Genomic DNA, 18761 nt, shown 5'->3' with positions numbered 1-18761 from the left:
TAACTAACATTTCAAGTCTTCCCTTTTCCTCGCACTGCTTTTCTCTCCTATGGCAACTATGAATCCTGAGGAGATTTGTAACACTTTCCCTGCACTTCCCATCCATTTTTTATATCAGTTTAGTAGAAGATGCTTTGACCTTCAGTAAATGTTTTAAACTTACATTTGGAGAAAGGACACTGGAGGATATTTGTGACAGGATCAAAAGATGAAACTTGGAATTGGACATGAAGACATCGGAATACATGCCTGGTTCCTGCTTTGCTTGTATGTGTTTGTATGTATTTGGCAGGAGGGGTAAAAGCAGGAGAAACACGTTTGTGTACTTGCACTCTATTGCCTTTAAGTAGTTTTTCAAGCTTTATTTTACGTATGTTGTGCTTTTTTCCTTCCTTTTTTTTTTTTTTTTCTGGTGTGTGGAATTCCTCAGAACCATTATTTAATTGCAGCACTACCAAAATGAATGTTTCTTGCAAGCTGTGTTTCTGGTTTGTTTGTGCTATATATGAGCTTTTATTATTTTTTTTTTACGCACTGATTCATGCTATGCTGTTCTGGAGCCCCCAGAGGATAATAAAGCATCAGCAGGGGTTAATGGAGACTGGTAGGGGGTACAGCAGGGAGCTTTTGTTCCCATTTTATCTGGCAGCCTGCAGCAGGCAGAAGCAGGCTGTGGCTCAACAGCTTCGTCATTTATCTCGGTCAGGTTTCACTGCTGATAAACTTCTATTGAAATGGATGGCTGCTATTGTGCTTACCAGTAGGGAAGATTTCTCATTGACTTGCTACAGGTTTAAAGCATTTTCCTGCCGTGCTATGAGGTTAAAAATGTATGATCTGCTCTGTTGAATTGGTCTTATGTTTTTCTGCTCAAGTGAGTATTTGTCTTCTGAGCACGTACACTACCTGTTTTAAGGCATAGGTTGGATTTAAAATGGTCAGCAAAGCTCGTATGGATAAAGCAATTATAAATGGCTGCATGTGTGTGTGTGGATGCGTGCGCGTTAAGAGGAAATAATGATGCCATGGCTGATTTCTCACAATTTTTCAGTCTTTGCTTCATTTTTCTTTATTCATCTTCCTTCCTATTCTCCATTCTCAGAGCCAGACGTGACACCCACTTAAACACCTACTAGTGGTGAGTTTAAAGAAAGGACTCTACCTCCTATACAGATCCAACCATTACCTAGTGATTTTTGAGTGCAGCTCTAACTTGAAGTGTTTCTGCATTCCCAAATCTATTAGCTGTGCCTAGCATTACTGTGTCTAATCCTCATGATTAATATGGAAAGTCTTATATCCTGCTGGTTTTCAGCATAAGTACACAGAAGTCTTCAGTACCCAGCCTTGTCGGACAACTGAAAGCGGATGCTGCTAAGACTTTTTTGAGCACAAAAATGTTGAACAGAGAGGACCTTTTTGTGTTTGACCCAGGAGCTAATAGCTTGGCATCTAGAGAATGCTCTAATTCATATTCTAATCCTGAAATTGCAGGGCTACATTTTCCTCCGATGACAACTCCCTCAATTTTACCACCACCCTAATAAGGAAATGTTGTTTTCTAAGCGTTCACCATTTATTTTCCGACTGAGAAATTTTGTCACATAGCATTAGTCTTTGTATTGTGAAATGCTGGTGACTTGTAAGCCTGATTACTGATCCTACCTCATCCACCTTTAGTTTGAAGCAGAGGTTTGAAAATTCCGAAGCAGAAACCATTGAATTCCTTGCTGTTGAACACAGCTGCTTTTGTGTACTTCCATTAAGCTTTTGCAGGTATGAGAAGTAAGGTAGTTGAGACAAATATTTTAAGTTCCTTTACTGTTTAATTTTGGCCATAATTCATTATCCACCTGGTTTGGATAGTTGTGGCACTTGGGAACTTCATTCAGCAAAGAATAGGTATGTGCTGCAGAGCGTAGGGGCAGATCCCTCTCCTCCATCGCAGTTTCAGAAATTTAAAGCTTACTTTGTCAGAGAATTTCCAGCTATTTCTTAACGCCTGCTAGGCCTGCATTAAGAGAAATTATACATTTTTGAAATTAGTAGTAGAGCAAGGGCTTATTTAAAAAAAAAAAAAACCCAAACCAAGCACCCAATTAGTTTATACTTTGTATAATTTCCATTTGGGAGGTTTCTTTTGAACTTCTGAATGAGCTTAGGGAAGAATTAAATTTCATGATGCAGACCAAGATAGGAAAAATATATTACAAACAAGCAAATTACAGCCATAGACCACGTATTAGTAAAGTCGCCTGAGCGTCAAAGAGCTGGATAGAAGAATTTGAGTGGCCTCTTATCTGTGGACCCCAAATGTTGAGCCAGGACCTCCTGGCATTGTAAGCTTGTTATTATTAAAAAAAGTTAAATTCCTTTTTTGCTTTGGCTTTTGAGGATGGTGCTACAGAATTGATTGTCACTTAGGCATGTATGTTTTGCAGCTGTTCAAAGCGTTTTAATATAAAAGTAAAAAAGAAGAAACATGTTTAAAACATCCATGCCAGTTTCAATCCAGGAACATTAAAAAGTCAACTTTTTATTGCCTTTGATAAATTGAGAATATTTAAATAAAACTGAAATGTGAAAAGTTTGATTATTGAGACACCCGTTACAAACCACTTGGGCTGACAAGTTCTCAGAGAAGTCCTGAGGGATCTGCTGAGGGATCCTCCCTAATGGAACAGGAGGAGGTTCCCAGCACCTTGCAACAGAAGGAGGATACCGAGGGAAGGTTTTGGGTAGATACAGCCAGAACTCTTGTCCAAGACTAACCTGACTCTGTGATCTGGGTACTAAGCATGGTATTTTTCTCAGTGGTGAAATTAGTGCCCTAAAAATCATGTGCTATTACAGAAGACTTGGTCTGTCAGTTTTAAAATGGTTCTTGTGTCATAGATCTGCATTTCTCCCTGAAATCTGTGGGTGGTTTTCATCTAATGAGATGTAGAGATCTTCAGCTCAGTAAGTTGCCTGATGTTGCCTTTATAGAGAATGTCAGAAATCAGCACTTCTGCGATGTGGCTTGGTTTACCCTAAAGAAAATGTTTAGAATAGATTGGGTGAGTCCTACTCTAAAAGCACCTGTTCTTTTCTATTAAGTCTAAGGAGAGCCTGGAGTGGCCATGTCAGAGGCAGATGCCCCCACGCAAGACGCGTTAGAGCTGGCTTCTACAACCTTTTTGCACATTATTGTTAATAGTAAAAGTGTACCTTTCTCAGACTTGGTTGTTGCTTACATCTGTGCAGTTTGACTGAGACTCTCCCTGTTGGAAATTCAGAGATGTTTCTTACAAGCTTTGCTTACAGATGAGCAGTCCCATTTTGCTCATGATAGCTCTGTAAACCTCATGGCTCCCAACAGCCTAGCATGGAGCTGATTGAAGTACAACTTTTGGATCCCACTAATGTGTTATACATGCTTCCTAGATTTTTCCCATTGGAGCTAGGAAATTGCATTTTAGTTTATGCTGTTGTCTCATCTAGAAAGTAACAAGCCTCTACTGGCAGTCAGTATTCACTACCTAAGGGAAAACACAAAAATCCCTCAAACTAAAACAACTAGAGCCATCATCTGACCTCGTTGAGTCTGACATACTTAATATTTGAAGGCAAGCTGGGGAGTGATGTGAAGAGCTATTGAGCTATTTTCTGTATTTCTGATTCATCTGAGTGCTGTTTGTCAGTCTGCTATTATGCCTTACTCTCCAATATTCTGGATTTTTTTTTTTTCTTTCTCCCAAGCTTAGTTGCATTACCGTACAAAAAAGATTGTACTGTTCTTGGACCTGGGCTTCTTCAGAAGCATTCACAGGACCTTGTGGTCCCTTTCAATAATTATTCAGCTTTCTTCACACACGCTTTTTATTTCACTCTGAGATTTTGTAGTCCTAACCTAAACTTTTTTTTCTGATACCATTCATGATGTCATAACTTTGCAAAGGTCTGTGAGAAAAGGATTGTAGGAAAGTTAATACCTTTTATTAGGCAGGTAAATACATATGGTGGAAAAACAAGCTTTTGGACATGCAGAGACCCTTGGAATTGAAGTGATTTAGCAAAGGGAGCAGTTGAATCAACTTAATGGCTTACTGCCACCAAAAGTGGAAAGTATCCCAGAGCAATCCCTCCAGATTTGCACTGGCTGACTCAGTCATTCGACTGTTCCACTTAATCTTCTGAAACTGTCCCCCAAACCACTGGGGGGGTTCAGGCTGGTTTTGGCTAGTCTCCTTTGCTTCCTGCGAAGCATGTGTATGGTTGCTCATAGGACTTAGCTGACAAATGACAATTTGCAAAATCACAGTAATTAGCTTCCTTTGTATCCCTGTAGCCTGTGCCCACGTAACAGAACACCCTGTGGCTGTTGCCACTCCACCTTATATATTAATGTACAAAAATTAATTTCCATAGCCAAGCATCTTTATTCACCTGTTTTACCACTGAATCTTCTGAGTAGCCTCTTTTTTTTTCCTGTGAAAAACCTCTCTTCTCATCCTGTTCATCACTTCAGCTCAATTTTTTGTCTTAGCCTGTTCTTTATAAATGCAGGGTTTTTTTGTATTGCATGAGATTGCCTAGGAGATGTCATATTTGATTATCACAACGGTTATGAACTCCTTTCCCTGCCTGCTTGTCACTTCACCTGATTTGAGCCATTTAATTGAAAACCCAACCAATTGTTTCTAAAATTAAATTCCATTGCTGAGAAAACAATTCTGTTGTTGGCACTGATTGATCAGCGAGCTAGGAAAGTTGTCCTGTTGTGAAAGAAATGAGCTTATAACAGTGTCTGTAGCATGATAGAAAGGGCTATTTATGAAGTTAATCTCTATTCTGTTTTTATGTATTTATCTTCACTGCAGTCCTATTAGGCATATTATCCATGCTCAGGAAAAATATATCTTGAATTCTTTGGAAAAATGATTAGAGCTCAAAAGGAAATTGAGGGTGCTGGGGAACTGTTAAATTAGAAATTGGTAATGGCTATTATAAAACAATTAACAGTAAGACATTTTAGAGATGGCTGGAGGCATTTCGTCTCTGAAGCAAATATAAAGGGTTCCAGGTATCCCTTCTGCTGATTTCTCAGGATTTCAATGGAGTGAAGAGATGGCTTCCCATTTCATATCTAAAACATTCCTTAACATTTTGGAATTGAGGGAAAATACTGTTAACAATAAGTTAATGGTGCTGACAGAATAATTGTCTCAGGTTGAGTTTAAAGTTTTGATTGCTCAGTCAAAGAGGGTATAGTTGGTCAGGACTTTCTTTTTTTTAGAGGGGAAGACTAATAGAACTGGAAATTTAGACAAGATGTCCTTTTTTTCTCTGTTGGAGCTGCTGTTTTGTAGTAGATAAATGTGTTAATTGTATGATATTACTGCAGCTATAACAGTAAAATCATTCCGGTCTGTCTGTTTATGTTGCTTAAAGAAGCAAGTTGAAAATACAAAGTTCTCACACCCAGTCTGAAAAAATGCTAAAGTAATGTTCAGAAGGCATTCTGCCTATCTTGTAGAGTTTTTTTGAGACAGATGCTGCCCTGGTTTTCTTTTTTTCCTTAACCAAATAAATTTAATGAGTTAGTGTTGTTTTTCACTTCTCTGATGTAGTAAGATTCATGTACATTTAGGTGGAAGATGAACAGTCATATCCTTGATTAGCAGTGTCATGAACTGAGTCAATACGTGTTTTGTCAAACAAACAGCACATGTAGGTATTTGTCATTGGATAATCAGGGCTGAAATAACTAAGCCTAAACCTTGCATATTCCTAAACTATTTCAGGTATAATACAGGCCTTGTTCAAGATATTTTTCCATGGTATGTTGAAATATCTTGGATATATGTATTGAATTCAGTATTTCACAGCTGTCTTACAGTAATACTTGTTTGCAATCATCTTATGCACATCAGTGTTGATCAAATTCATGAGAAATTCACTTTCTCACCTGATTGGTTTTTAGTTGTATCTATTCGTAGAGTGCATTAGCATGACCCATGTTGTAACTGTGAAGGTGGTAATACCTTCTGATGTTTTTCTGCTGTCTTTCACACTATTGCAAGAAACCCAGCTTGTCATTAGAATGACTCAGGAGTTTAAGGTCTGCTCAGGAAGAGTTTACCTTTCTTTCTGTGACATTTCTGTGCCAAATGGCTGGGGTTTTTTTCATGCTGCAAAGTAAACCATAACTATATATCTGAGAGTATATTTCAACAAGTACCAAGGAAACAACAAGCTAGTGTGTTCTGCATTTGTGGGACACATGCCACGCAAAGCATTGCCACAGAATCAGAACACTCTCTTACTTCTTATCCTTTGAGAAGGAAGATAAATGCTACAATTGCATCCTTCCTTTGAGTCAGTGGGAAGAGATGGTTTCCAGCTGTGGTCCCTGCTAGAAATTTTGTAGAGCTGGTGCAGTGATGGCAGTAGTACTTGAGCAGGGCAATTGAGGTCCTGTATATTAAGTGGTGTCTCCTGGCCTCTCTGAGGATCGGGAAGCTGGTACTGGTAAAGATGCTGAAGTTCAGGAATCAATAGATGGCTAAGCTCTCTGTCATTTGTCCAAAAACTGGCTGTCAATTTTTGAAGTCAGGGCTGATGTTCAAGGTATTCTTCATCTTTTTTTTATAAGATGTTTGTAGCTGAAATTAGAGCAGTTTATGGATTTTACCAGATGAAGTTGTTTGGGGTTTTTTGGGTTTTGTTTTACTGTGATGTGTGTGTTTGGTAGCATCTTGTAGCATAGCTGGGGGCTTTCAGTCCATCACAGAGGCCTGTTCCATTCTTGTAAGTAATCTCTAATTTTTTGAAGATACAGAGTTAGTAGCTGTTGTTTATGAATTTTCGATTATTGACTTCCTCTGTTCCAGTCATCCTGAGAGAGCTTAGCATGCATGACACTTACGTGCTCCCTGATTATTTATAACTACATCCAAAAGAGGAGGCACAAAAGAGGACCTAGGAAACCAGAGGCCCGTTAATCTTACTTCAGTCACTGGGAAAGTAAGGGAATGAGTCCTTCTAGAAACTCACGAGCCAAATGAAGCAAGTAATTGGGAAAAGCCAACACAGACTCACCAAGGGCAGATCACCCCTGACCAACATGATCACCTTCTGCAACAAAATAACACTTTCTGTCAACATGGGGAGAGCAATGGATGTTGTTTACCTGGACTTCAGCCACAGCATTTGACACTGTACTGTCCTTCCAACCTGGACTGGTCTATGACTCTCTGGTTCTACATCCAAAATTAAACTGTGCTCATGAGTTAAGATGAAAGGTAATGGTTTGCACATTATCACCCTGCTTATGGCACTAGGTTAATTATGAGTAAATCGTATCAGCTTTGTCTGACAGTCTCCCAGATTTGCACTGGAAAGGGTATTCTTTCCAGCACCTGTGTGCTGTCTTCTCCGGAAGCTGTCAGTACTGAGGCTGTTTAGCACGTTGTACAACTGGGCTTTTATGTTTGGTATTAATCTAAGTATGGCACAAGAAGGGACAAACAGTTTCTATTACTAGCATCTCCTCAGTGCTGTGGATATAAGCTAGTGTGCATCTGCCTAGCCTCTATTGACACTGGCCTTGGTCTGCTAGACCTGAGCAAACTGCTAGTCCTGTTTGGGGCCCTGCGTAGGTTTGCCAGGGCTGCTGCATGAGTTCTAACCAGAGCTGAACATAACTTTCACAGATTGGGTAGGTATAATGATTGAGCTCTAGACTTAAACCAACCAAGTGAGAAGTGTAAACTACCATACATTCGAATCACAGTTTTATCAGAAAGGTAAATTCACTGTATTAGCCTTTTTATCACAGTTATTGCTGGTATTCAAGAGTAAAGAGTCCAGGGTATCTGACAGCAAGACAGACCCTTAGAACATATCACTGTGCAATCCAGCCTGTAATTTTAAATAGGAGTGATACTTCAAAGTTTGTTTGTTGTTTTATTGTTCCTGCTGACCATTAAGTACAGCATCTTAAAATGCGACCATATTTTCAGCATTAATTCTTTTTTTTTTTTAATAAGCTGTATGTTCATGAGGCCATAGGTTTGCATTCATTATTGTTCTAGGATAAGCAAAGCCATTATCCTACAGGCAGGATATCTGGTATTTTTTCTGAGGCCATTTAATTTTTGTACTTTGTTTTATTTTTTTTTTTCATGGAACTACTCACTCTTTCAGTAAAGGTAGTGTTTGTGGTTGCACCACATCTGTTTCCTGTTGTAGTCTATATTCTCGCTGTGGTTTGCAGTATTCAGAATGGCCTCAGAATGTGAAACCCACACCACATTGTGGTTAAAGCAGCATAAACCGCTGGAGACACTGCCTCACAGCAGCAGAAGGTGGGTTTCTCGTATGGGGGATTCTGTGGGCCTAGACTTCACTGTGATGAGCTGATCCATCTGGGGCTGGGGAATGATATGCATAAAGCATATCATGCAAGCTTCATGTGCGTAAAGCAGTACGGCTAGGACTCAGTTGTCACCTGAATTTCAGTATGTGAAAAGATGGGGCTGAAATCCTTTGAAATTGGTTGATCAGTGATTGTTTCTTTTTCCTTGCGCTTATTATATGTATCATCCCTATATCCCTTGCCACTTTCCTTATGCGTTCCACCAGACTGTTTGGTCCTGTAGCCTATTGATGAAATTCTATTCAAATCTCCTAAAATGCAGCTAAATTGAGTGCAGACAACGTGGTGCCGTGGAACTATTCATATGGTAGTACCCAGCTGCTAATGGGCAGATGTTTATATTAAGTAATATTGCACAGATGGGCTCAGGTAAGATTGCAGTGGGAGGGTGGCAGGTATCTGTAAGTAATTTCAGATAGGCGTCTGTTTTGTCTAAGTGGCATAAAGCTGTCTTTCAAACGAACCTGTATGTGGCAAAACAAAAATTAACTAAAAGCAGATACTTAATACTGAAGTCCTCCCTTCTCTTTTCCTGATTTTCTTTCAGAATAAGAGGAAGCTTATTTGAATAGCTCCCCATTTAAAGTTTGCTAAAGAAAGTTCACCTCACACCATACACCTTCCAACTAATTCTCTTTGCCAGTATTTAAGCACCTCCTTAAATATAGAAGTTTCTTCCTTTTGTAAGTACAAGGCAAAAAGTGTAGTATCTAAAGATACTGCTTTGTGACAGTGATGTTTTAGTGGTTATTACTGTGTGGTTTTAGTCGATTCACTTTGCGACATCTGTCCATTCTGTATGTCTATTTGGTCTGCTTAGCAAGCACTAATTGCCATATATTAATTAGTTGCAAGCAAATGGCTCATCTCTGTAGTTTAAGGGGGAGGGGGAAACAAGTCATCACAGAAATGCAAGATGACTGTGTTATGGTTAGAAAAGGGTGGTAGGCAAAAGGGGATGACCAGTCTTGCTTGGTGGTGGTGATGGTTTCTTGAAGGGATGGTGGGCTTTAGGACTATAACTCACAGTTTATCTTACAGATGTTAAATCTGTGTCCCTGGTTCTAAAGTTGACTATTAGTCTGTTGTTTAGCAACCTCGTTTGCCAGAACAGAGTGTAGGAGGCATGCTGCTAGGAATTGAGAGAGCCAGCAGATGCTGAAATTTTCTGAAGTAGAATAAATGGAATAGCAGAGCTTGTTTTCAAAAGGAAGTCCAGAAATTAGGCAATTATGCTGGGCTCTGAGCCCAGCTAAACAATCTGTGATAGGAAAAGCTATGTTTGGACTTGGTTATCAGTATAAAGGACCTAAGTTACAGCTTTAAGATGGTAAATGCGCCATAATAAAAAGTGAAGCTGCAAGTACCATGCTTGTCTTTCTAAAGGATCTTAGTGAGAATGCAGGAAAAAAAACATTTCAAGTAATGCTCATCTTATTTTTGTCATGCATGTGCATTAGTGCATGTGTAGAAGCGTGATGTAGACTACTAGACTGAAGATATTTTGGTAAGCCAATTCCACAGAGTAATTACGAGCTTTCTTTACAAAAGTAAATGTGAATGTTATTCCTACAAACCAGCAAGTATGCAGAGCCCCTTTCATTTTTCTGTAGGAAATGTGCACATAAAGATTCAATTCCCATTATAACATACTAAGGGCAGTAATGTCAGGAAGTTTATGACAGGGAACAGTGTTAAGGAGAAATTGAATTGTTGTGAAGATTATAACATTTTCTTCTACTTCTTTAGTGAACTTAAAAATATTTTATTAAGGTGCACATTGTACTGTATGCTGAGAAAGGTATGGGTTTCAGTGCTGTTTCTCTATTCCTTTCCTCCCTTCCCATCTGTGCTTGGGTGAGCAAAACGTAGGAGTCGCTCCAAACTAACCTTATTTCTCAAATTCTTCTGACCACAAAATGTCATCCATCTAGCCGGAGTTATTAAATCAATTGATCCTCAAGGTTGTCATTGCACAAGTCTTTGGGTTGGAGCCATGGGAAGAATGAGAAATCATACAGACTTGTCTATGGCTATCTTAATTCCACCAAGGCAAGTGAGAGAGATTTGAAAACAGTAATTTAGTAAGTTACCCTTTTTCCAGTCCTTAACTTGGAACATCCTTAGGTAGCGGGAAGGATGTTTTAATGTTTCAGGGATTAGTATGCTACCTTGAATTTTGTGAATCACGTTGTTTTGGGAAGTTTTTTATATTAAGGTTGGAGGTTTTTTCCTTTTTTGGAAGGGTAGTATACATGCCATAAACTTAAACTGTAAACTTGAAACAAGCAGAAATATTTCAGAAGGAACTTCTCTATAAAATTGCAGTGCTGAGTAATTTTTAAGCTTCTCTTAAAACACAGGACTCTCTTCACTCCTGTCACTATGGTACTTTTTATAATAATACTTGGCATTCATAAGGTACTTGATCACTTGAACATGCATACATATGTTTAATTAATCCTTTCAGTGCCTCTTTGAGGAAGTTAGGTATTACTTCTTTTTAGCAGTAGAGAAAAATGACACAGTAAATTCAAGTGTCTTGATCAAAGGCATGCAATTATTTACAGACTATTACTGTTCCTTCTAGTACAAATAATACTGAACTTGATTTTGAAGAATGTGAAGCTGGCTTTTTATTCAGGTTTGGGAATATAGACATATTCTGTAGATATTCTTGACTGTTTGCCTCCCAGAATTTATGTGGGGCCTCCTCTTACAGCTATCTGTAACCTGGGCAAAGCTCACTTGGGAGAGACTGTGGACTACAAATGCTGAGCCAGGACTCCTTGACATTGCAAGCTTGTCTTCATTCATGTAAAACACAGTCTCTCCCATTTAAAACTGGATCAAGAGACATAAGTCAGAGATGAGAGAGAGAGGCAACCTCTAACAGGCACACGTAATACTAGTTCATAAAGCAAATACAAGGAATGTTGTGGTAGACTTGGTAGTGTAGGTTAATGGTTGGACTGGATGATCTTAAAGGTCTTTTCCAACCTAAATGATTCTATTATATAATTTCACGTTATGATCTGCTTATGAGAACAGCTTTATATATAAGCAATCCTTCATGGCTTTTAGAATAAGTACCTGTTGAAATATAGTCTTGTTTTATTAGACTACTGTGTACCATTGATGGCATTTTAATGGCTAGCAGATTATTTTTTAATTTAAAGTTTAAGTGTGGAGCAGCTGGTTAATTAATCTCTCATAAATAGTGGCAGGATTATTCTGTATACATAACAAGTTTGTGTTCGTGTTTATCCGTAGGTCATGAACGCTGATGGAACTGGGAGAAGAGTTCTGGTGGAGGACAAGCTGCCTCATATCTTTGGATTCACGTTGTTGGGAGACTATGTTTATTGGACAGACTGGCAAAGACGCAGTATTGAACGCGTGCATAAGCGCACAGCAGAAAGAGAGATCATCATAGATCAGCTGCCTGATCTAATGGGCCTGAAAGCTACAAATGTCCGCCAGATAATTGGTGAGTGAGACTGCTAATTAGGCAAGTAACATGAAATAGAAAATTTCAGCAGTGCTGTTCTGCAGGTATTGCCTTGCACCAGGTCAGATTTTTAGAAATAGGCAGAATCCAGTTTTATTGCCTGATAACTGCAGCCTGCAGTTTGATGGGATGGGGTACGGCTTTTGTGAGGTGCTTCAGTTCTCTAACTTGGAAGAGTATCAGCTGGAAAACAACCAGGCACCCCCCAAAATGGATAATTTTCTGCTGCTTAGGGAATTGGAGTAGCTCATGGGTCTGAACAACCCTGGATCCAGTAAGGGGAGAAGAAGGATCATGGAAAATGAGAACTTCTCTTTGTAACAGCCAGCTATTAGATTAACCCAGCTGTTTATGAAACTGCAGCTGTAGCAGCTTTTCATCTTGCAATCTGAACATGTGCTCCCAGTATGCAAAAGCTAAGAATGAGCCAGTTTTAGTCTGTTCAGTGCTTTTCATGTTAATACTGCAAAATACTTCACTGGTTTTCATCATCTTTAAAAATAACTAGAAGTACTTTCTGCCCTGTAGTGTCTGTGGTTTAAAAACGTGGGATCTAGCTTTAAATTGGGTATGGTTGGCTATCCAAACATTGGTAAGAGTGTAACTGTAGCACCACAGAACTCATCACATTCCCTGAATATCCTGCTGTGTGGATAGGGCTTGCAGCTTCTTGCTGCCATGTCTGGATTGCACCCCAGGGAATTAGTGAAATGTAGTTGAGGTGTATCTTTGTGTTACTGCTACCGCATTAACAAGGTGCCTAAGTAAGGTGTGTGTGTTTTAAATGTAGGTCTCTTTCCAACTGTTTGGCTAATTGAGTTTGGTAGTGCTGGGCCTCTCTTAGTAGGTGGATTTCCAGCACGTGCAGGTACACAAGTTACTATTGCAAAAAGCTGCTTTACTAGCATCCTGGAGAGATGAGGCCATTGAATGGATGTGAAAATAGATTTGTAAATTTTTCATCTCTAGGAACACAACTGGGGTATGTAACTGGACCAGTGTACTGTAAAAGGCAGCAGAACATGCGCTTGCTTACTTACACACTTACTGTCCATTCAGTGCTTGTGCTGTGAATTGGGAACAGCAGTAGCTGTCGGAGTCTAGATCCCATTCCCTAATGCTGGGTTTGTTTCATGGGGTGAGGAAAACAACCCCTGGCTTTCCAGCTAAGTAGAGTAACATCTGTCTAAAGGATTATAGGAAACAAACAAAAATTAATTAATTCAGAGGATAAAAGGTGAAAAACTATATGTATTTTTTAAAGGACTCATAGTGCCATTGATGCACGTGAGGACTGGCTTCATCTTCCAACTGAAGTCAGTTTGCAATGATTGCTTTTGCTTTTGTTGCATGCTTAGGTACAAATCCTTGCGCAGAGGATAACGGCGGCTGCAGCCATCTTTGTCTGTACAGACCACAAGGCCTTCGCTGCGCTTGCCCCATAGGCTTAGAGCTCATCAATGATATGAAGACCTGCATTGTCCCAGAAGCTTTCCTGCTGTTTTCTCGGAGAGCAGATATCAGACGAATCTCTTTAGAAACGAACAATAACAACGTTGCTATTCCACTCACTGGAGTCAAGGAAGCTTCTGCTCTGGATTTTGATGTGACAGACAATCGGATTTACTGGACTGACATTTCACTGAAGGTAGAGATGGAAGATACTTCCATTTATTCCATATTGGCTATTAATTTGTTGCAAGGTTCTTGAGATACTTAAGAATCGATTGACAAATGCTATTTACAAGATTGGAGGGATAGGGAAAAGAGCTTGTTCAAACTAAGAATGGCATACATTTTCATTATGCTAGCAGCGTTCTCTCCTATAAATCATTTAAAGTTAATGTATACATTTTCACATAAAGGATAAGTTTACAAAAATAAAGATTTTTGGCAGAAAGCTGAGAAGAGTGCCACATGGCAGGAGGTTTCAGTGATCACAGATGTTTTGTCAGTTGTGTTTAATGGGGGGGAAGCCTTGTCTTGGGTCAGGAAGTGAAAATGGGTCTATTCATTAACTTATTAGCTACTCTATGTGAGACATACTATGAATCACAGGCTTCGTAAAACAGGTCTAGGGTCTAGACTGACATATTGGAAAAGCTTGAGGGTAGGTGTTTAAATGTGGTGGTTAATGAAGTGACAGAAATCTGTGTATTGTCCGTTATCTCTGTTATCAGTAAGTCTAGTTATTCCCTTTGTTTTTCATGGTTTGTAGATGTAGTCAGAATTGTAAGCACCAAAAATTAGTTTTTAATAAAAGGAAGTTTTCTGCAGTTGGGTTGAGACCTGTGCCAACAATAACTCATGGACCTTTGCAACTGAAGAATCATAAAAGTTAAAAACACAGAGTTTAAGTGAATTTGAGAGAGGTGATTTGGCTGAACTCTTTAGGTATGGTATTCATTTGAGCTGTGTTTGAAATAAAAATAAAGCAATGATCTGATCAATTTTTAAAGGTGATACAGATGAAGACTGAGATACAAACTTACCTGCAGTGTACTGTCACAAACTGGCATAATTAGCAGGCAGCATCCACACTGGGAAGTAAATAAAAAAACCCAATCTTTGTGTTAACTTCTGATGTGTATGAGAAGTGTGTGTGGAGGGGAACATTAAGGACACAGAAAGGAAGCCCATGTTTGCCAAAAAGAATGTACCATCCTAATGTTATTCCTTTACTTTCAGGCTTATAAGTGGTCATAGTAAACCAGGGAATGCCTAAACTCTAATATATCATTAAAATATAATTCTGTATCTGCTATCACAGGTTTATCCATGATGGCAAGACTTAAAAGAAGTCTTTTGAATAAAAGACCAAGAAGAAATTAAGCTTAGTGAAATTAAATTAAACCATCAGTACTGAAGCACTTGCACTAGTGAGCTGATTGGCCATTAGGTTGTTTTCTTCTATTTGCTGTTCTGTCCTGAACTTTTTTGTTAGGCTGCTTTAAACATTGTTCCGTGCTATAACATCGATGCTTTTGTGTAGTCCTGGGAGAGCCAAAATATTTCCCCCTCGAAGCTGGCACTGAGTTATTAAGGTCACTTTGGCATGTAGACTGCTTAATTGAACCAGACTAGTTATCCCATTTATTTCCCCAGTGAAGCGCTATTGTAATTGACACAGAATACATTCATAGAGTACAGTAAATTATTGCTTCTGAATAGCAGCATTGTTCGTCTTGTAAATAAGTAGCATATTGTAAGATCCTCTTTCCTATGAGATGCCTAAAATCTGAAAGTGTTTAAAATGCAACAAAGAAAACAACCAGCCCAATGACAGACTGGTAAAATTTCTAATTTGCCTGTGTATCTTTGTATCCCTGCAGACCATCAGCAGAGCTTTTATGAATGGCAGCGCACTGGAACACATTGTGGAGTTTGGCTTGGATTACCCAGAAGGCATGGCTGTAGATTGGCTAGGGAAGAACTTGTATTGGGCCGATACTGGAACAAATCGTATAGAAGTGTCAAAGCTGGATGGACAGCATCGCCAAGTGCTGGTGTGGAAAGATCTCGACAGTCCCCGGGCATTGGCATTGGACCCTGCTGAGGGGTAACTTGCTGATTTAATTTTATGTTTATGAATGGTGAAAACATTGTAATGCTTCCTCTAGGGCATGTTAGTTAGGCACTGCATGTAAATCCCGAGAGAACTGAGCTGGGGAATACAACCTGGTAATTTCGAGTATGAGGGCTGGAGGAATACGCTCTTAATGTCCTGAATAATCATTAAGTATACTACAAAAAAAAAAAAAAATCAGAGCAGCTCGTTAAAAAGGGATTTATATTTAGTTTTTTAATTAACCACTGATTCAAAGTAGTTTTAGGTTTATGGAATTCATTAATTAGAAAAGGACTACAGCGTTGAAAAGAAAATACTTGTTCTTTTAAAAGTGAGGATCCTTTTTATCACAAGTTAGGGTCCAATAAAGGTATTAAATGATTTACCTTGAGAGTGGGGGAGTGAAGCGTATTGTCTGAGAACAAGGAAGGTGTTTGTTTTTTCAGGTAAGGGACCCTTTTTAGTTGGTAAGGACAAGGAAAGCAAGGACAGAGGAAAAAATGGAAACAATTATACCCACCGGTCCCCAAAATGAAAGATTTCCTGAGAAGAAACTGCTCAGCTGGATTCAAATGTAATAGCAAAAGTAGGGCAATAACCAGGGGGAGGGAGGAAGGAGCGGGGCAAGGCAAACTATTTAGCCTCTGAAATAGCTCTTCTATGATGAAATGCTCATTTGACATTAACTAATTACTGCAAAACCTTTTTGAAATTATACCAATGTTGTATTATTCTTATTTTACAAATGAGGGAGCTTCATTTTCAAGTGTTATGAAATTATCGGTTTCCAGTTACACTGCAAGAGTTAGCAATGCAGAGAACTCAGCACCACTCGAACACATTCCTCCTGCTTCATTTCAACAAGGTGGTGGCAACTGTCACAGTCCTTAGTTGAAAGGAGTTCTGCACTGCCCCCAGTGGGACACGTAGATGGGGTTCAGCTCTGACGTGCCAGGGGTTGCCTGGACAAGTACATCAGAGGGCATCCAAGACCAGATTGTTAGATCCAATTACTCATTTGTAACAAAAGGTTGCTACAGATGGTTCTAGTTTTACACTGGGAATAGTTTTTTCCAAGGATTATTACAATTCAATGCTTTGTCTCTTCACCACAGACCAGAAAAAAGATTACTTTAGTTTTGAACCTGAATGCCTGTTTTTCCTTTTTTCTTACAGCTGAGCTGTATCGTTGTACTTTATATGGAAGTTTTCATGGCATTGCCACCATGGGGGCGATTCTAACACTTAGGTCCATGCCTGTGCAGAACTTGCAAAATTTATGCACGAAATACTTGCAAATTTTTCTTAAAAATTTTGCAAGTATTCCTGGTGTCTAAAGAATAGCTTCCCCTTGAATCATCAGTTTCTGAAGCAACCTGTGCTGCTGTGTGGTTGGTTGAAATTAAAAGCATTTCACAGGTGTTTGTTGCTAAAGGTATTAAAGGATAAAGGTGTAAACATTGGCTAGCTATGTGTCACTCATTTTTAAAATGGTATTGGCTTTACATTTTGGGAGAAGCGACTGACTACTTGATACCAAATGTCAAATATACAGCCCTCTGCTGTACAGTGCCAAATGGGGCATAAACTGGCATGTGAGTATGTGATAGTTTGTACTTTTGCTCCAGTGGAAATGCCATACAGTTTTGTGTCATTCTACCCGCAGCTGAAATGTAACACACTGTTACATGGCTGATTGACTTAGTTGTGTGGAGATGAGCAGTGGCACCTATTAACAAAAGCACCTACCTTTCTGTGTTCCTTCCTTTGATGGACAATTGAATAGAAACAGAAGCTAAATGCCGTGGAAAATAACTTGCTAAATAAACAGGTATAAATGAAAGTGCCCAACTGCCAACCTTTTGCCTCTTAACCAATATGCATTGGATTAGTTAAGACTGAAGTGCTTTCATATGGAACTTGTTGGTGAAAATCCAGGTCCCAGTGGAAAAAGTAATGTTGGAAGCATTTTGAGGAAACCTGACTCACTTCCTTGCTTGTATTTTGAAAAAACATTTAGTGTAATGGGGCTTAATAAATGCTCAAATTTACAGTTCTTGTTTTTCTCTTGTTCTTTGTAAGGATTTTTGTTTTGTTTTGTTTCTCCTCTTGAGTTCTCTTTTGGATAAATGTGGTTATTGTTTTTCTTTTTTCTTTTAATCAGGTTTATGTACTGGACTGAATGGGGTGGTAAGCCAAAGATTGATAGAGCTGCTATGGACGGCACTGAGCGGACTACTTTGGTACCAAATGTGGGACGTGCTAATGGCCTAACTATTGATTATGCTAAAAGACGACTGTACTGGACCGACCTCGATACCAACCTGATAGAATCCTCCAACATGCTAGGTGAGCCCCAGACCCCTGGGCAGCGTCATGGGTATGCTGCTGCTTTTTCGTGGTTCCCTGTGGCAAATTATTGCTTAAATAATGCAGATACACATCTTAAGACAAAAATAGATTTTTCCAAACTCACATACCTTTAACATTTGCTTCTATAATTGATGTTTATGCAACACAGCATTTAACGAGACCTCAATTTTCTTGTAGGTAATCTAGTTGCTCACAAAGTTAAAATTATACAAGCTGTGCATGTTCTCAGTTATATGTAGGACAAAGCTGTCAACTTGCAGTGTTTTGGAGAGTCTTGTTTTGCTGCTCTGAAGATTGCTGGCAAATACATAACAAACACTTCATCATCTGTAGAAAGGTAGAGAGAAAGCCAAGATAACAACAGCTTATTGGACAGTTTTCACAATGTAATTTAAAACACTTTGGGTTTGAATCTTTGGTATCCTCAGGGTTCAGGCATTTTTTTTTTCCCAGTATATCCTGCACATTAAAGAGCTTTTCCTGGCTAGTACTGGTCACCAGGGGGGCTCTCTCTCACACTGGCGTCTGTCTGATTGTTTTATAAACTGGTAATTACAGCTAAATGAAGGTGGACTATTTTATTCTTTCACTGTCCCAGGGGTAGTGTACTGAGGACCCAAGCCCCCTCAGGTTTGCACAATATCATGTTTTTAACATCTCAGCACCCACAGGAGTGGACTGCCTTGTTGTGTGCCAGGTTACTCAGATTAGCATTATCACTAGCCAATATTTAAAGCTAAAGGAGTTAGTCTACTTTAAACAGTACATTTGCAATAGTGGAACAAAGCTAGAAAAAGATCAAAACAGGAAAATGCATTACTAGGCATTATGTGTAATAAAAAAAGCTTTTCTTCAGCTTCTCATGTATTTTGGTATGCTGTTGGGGC

At 39.1% G+C, this 18761-nt stretch overlaps 1 protein-coding gene across 6 annotated transcripts in view; it reads left to right on the top strand.

Moving 5' to 3' along the window:
- The window catches only part of LRP6 (LDL receptor related protein 6), a 111911-nt gene that overhangs the window by 69394 nt on the left and 23756 nt on the right, over nucleotides 1-18761 (top strand). For 5 of the 6 annotated variants that reach the window (XM_075727896.1, XM_075727895.1, XM_075727892.1 and 2 more), the window contains exons 7-10: nucleotides 11696-11912; nucleotides 13292-13581; nucleotides 15266-15492; nucleotides 17666-17850. In XM_075727896.1, the coding sequence (XP_075584011.1) occupies nucleotides 11696-11912; nucleotides 13292-13581; nucleotides 15266-15492; nucleotides 17666-17850 (919 nt within the window). The remainder of the gene's footprint in view (nucleotides 1-11695; nucleotides 11913-13291; nucleotides 13582-15265; nucleotides 15493-17665; nucleotides 17851-18761) is intronic. The other variant, XM_075727897.1, reaches the window with a different exon arrangement.

The sequence above is a fragment of the Pelecanus crispus genome, chromosome 1 (assembly GCF_030463565.1).
Source record: "Pelecanus crispus isolate bPelCri1 chromosome 1, bPelCri1.pri, whole genome shotgun sequence".
NCBI lineage: Eukaryota > Metazoa > Chordata > Aves > Pelecaniformes > Pelecanidae > Pelecanus > Pelecanus crispus.
This window is presented reverse-complemented; position numbering and strand designations above follow the sequence as displayed.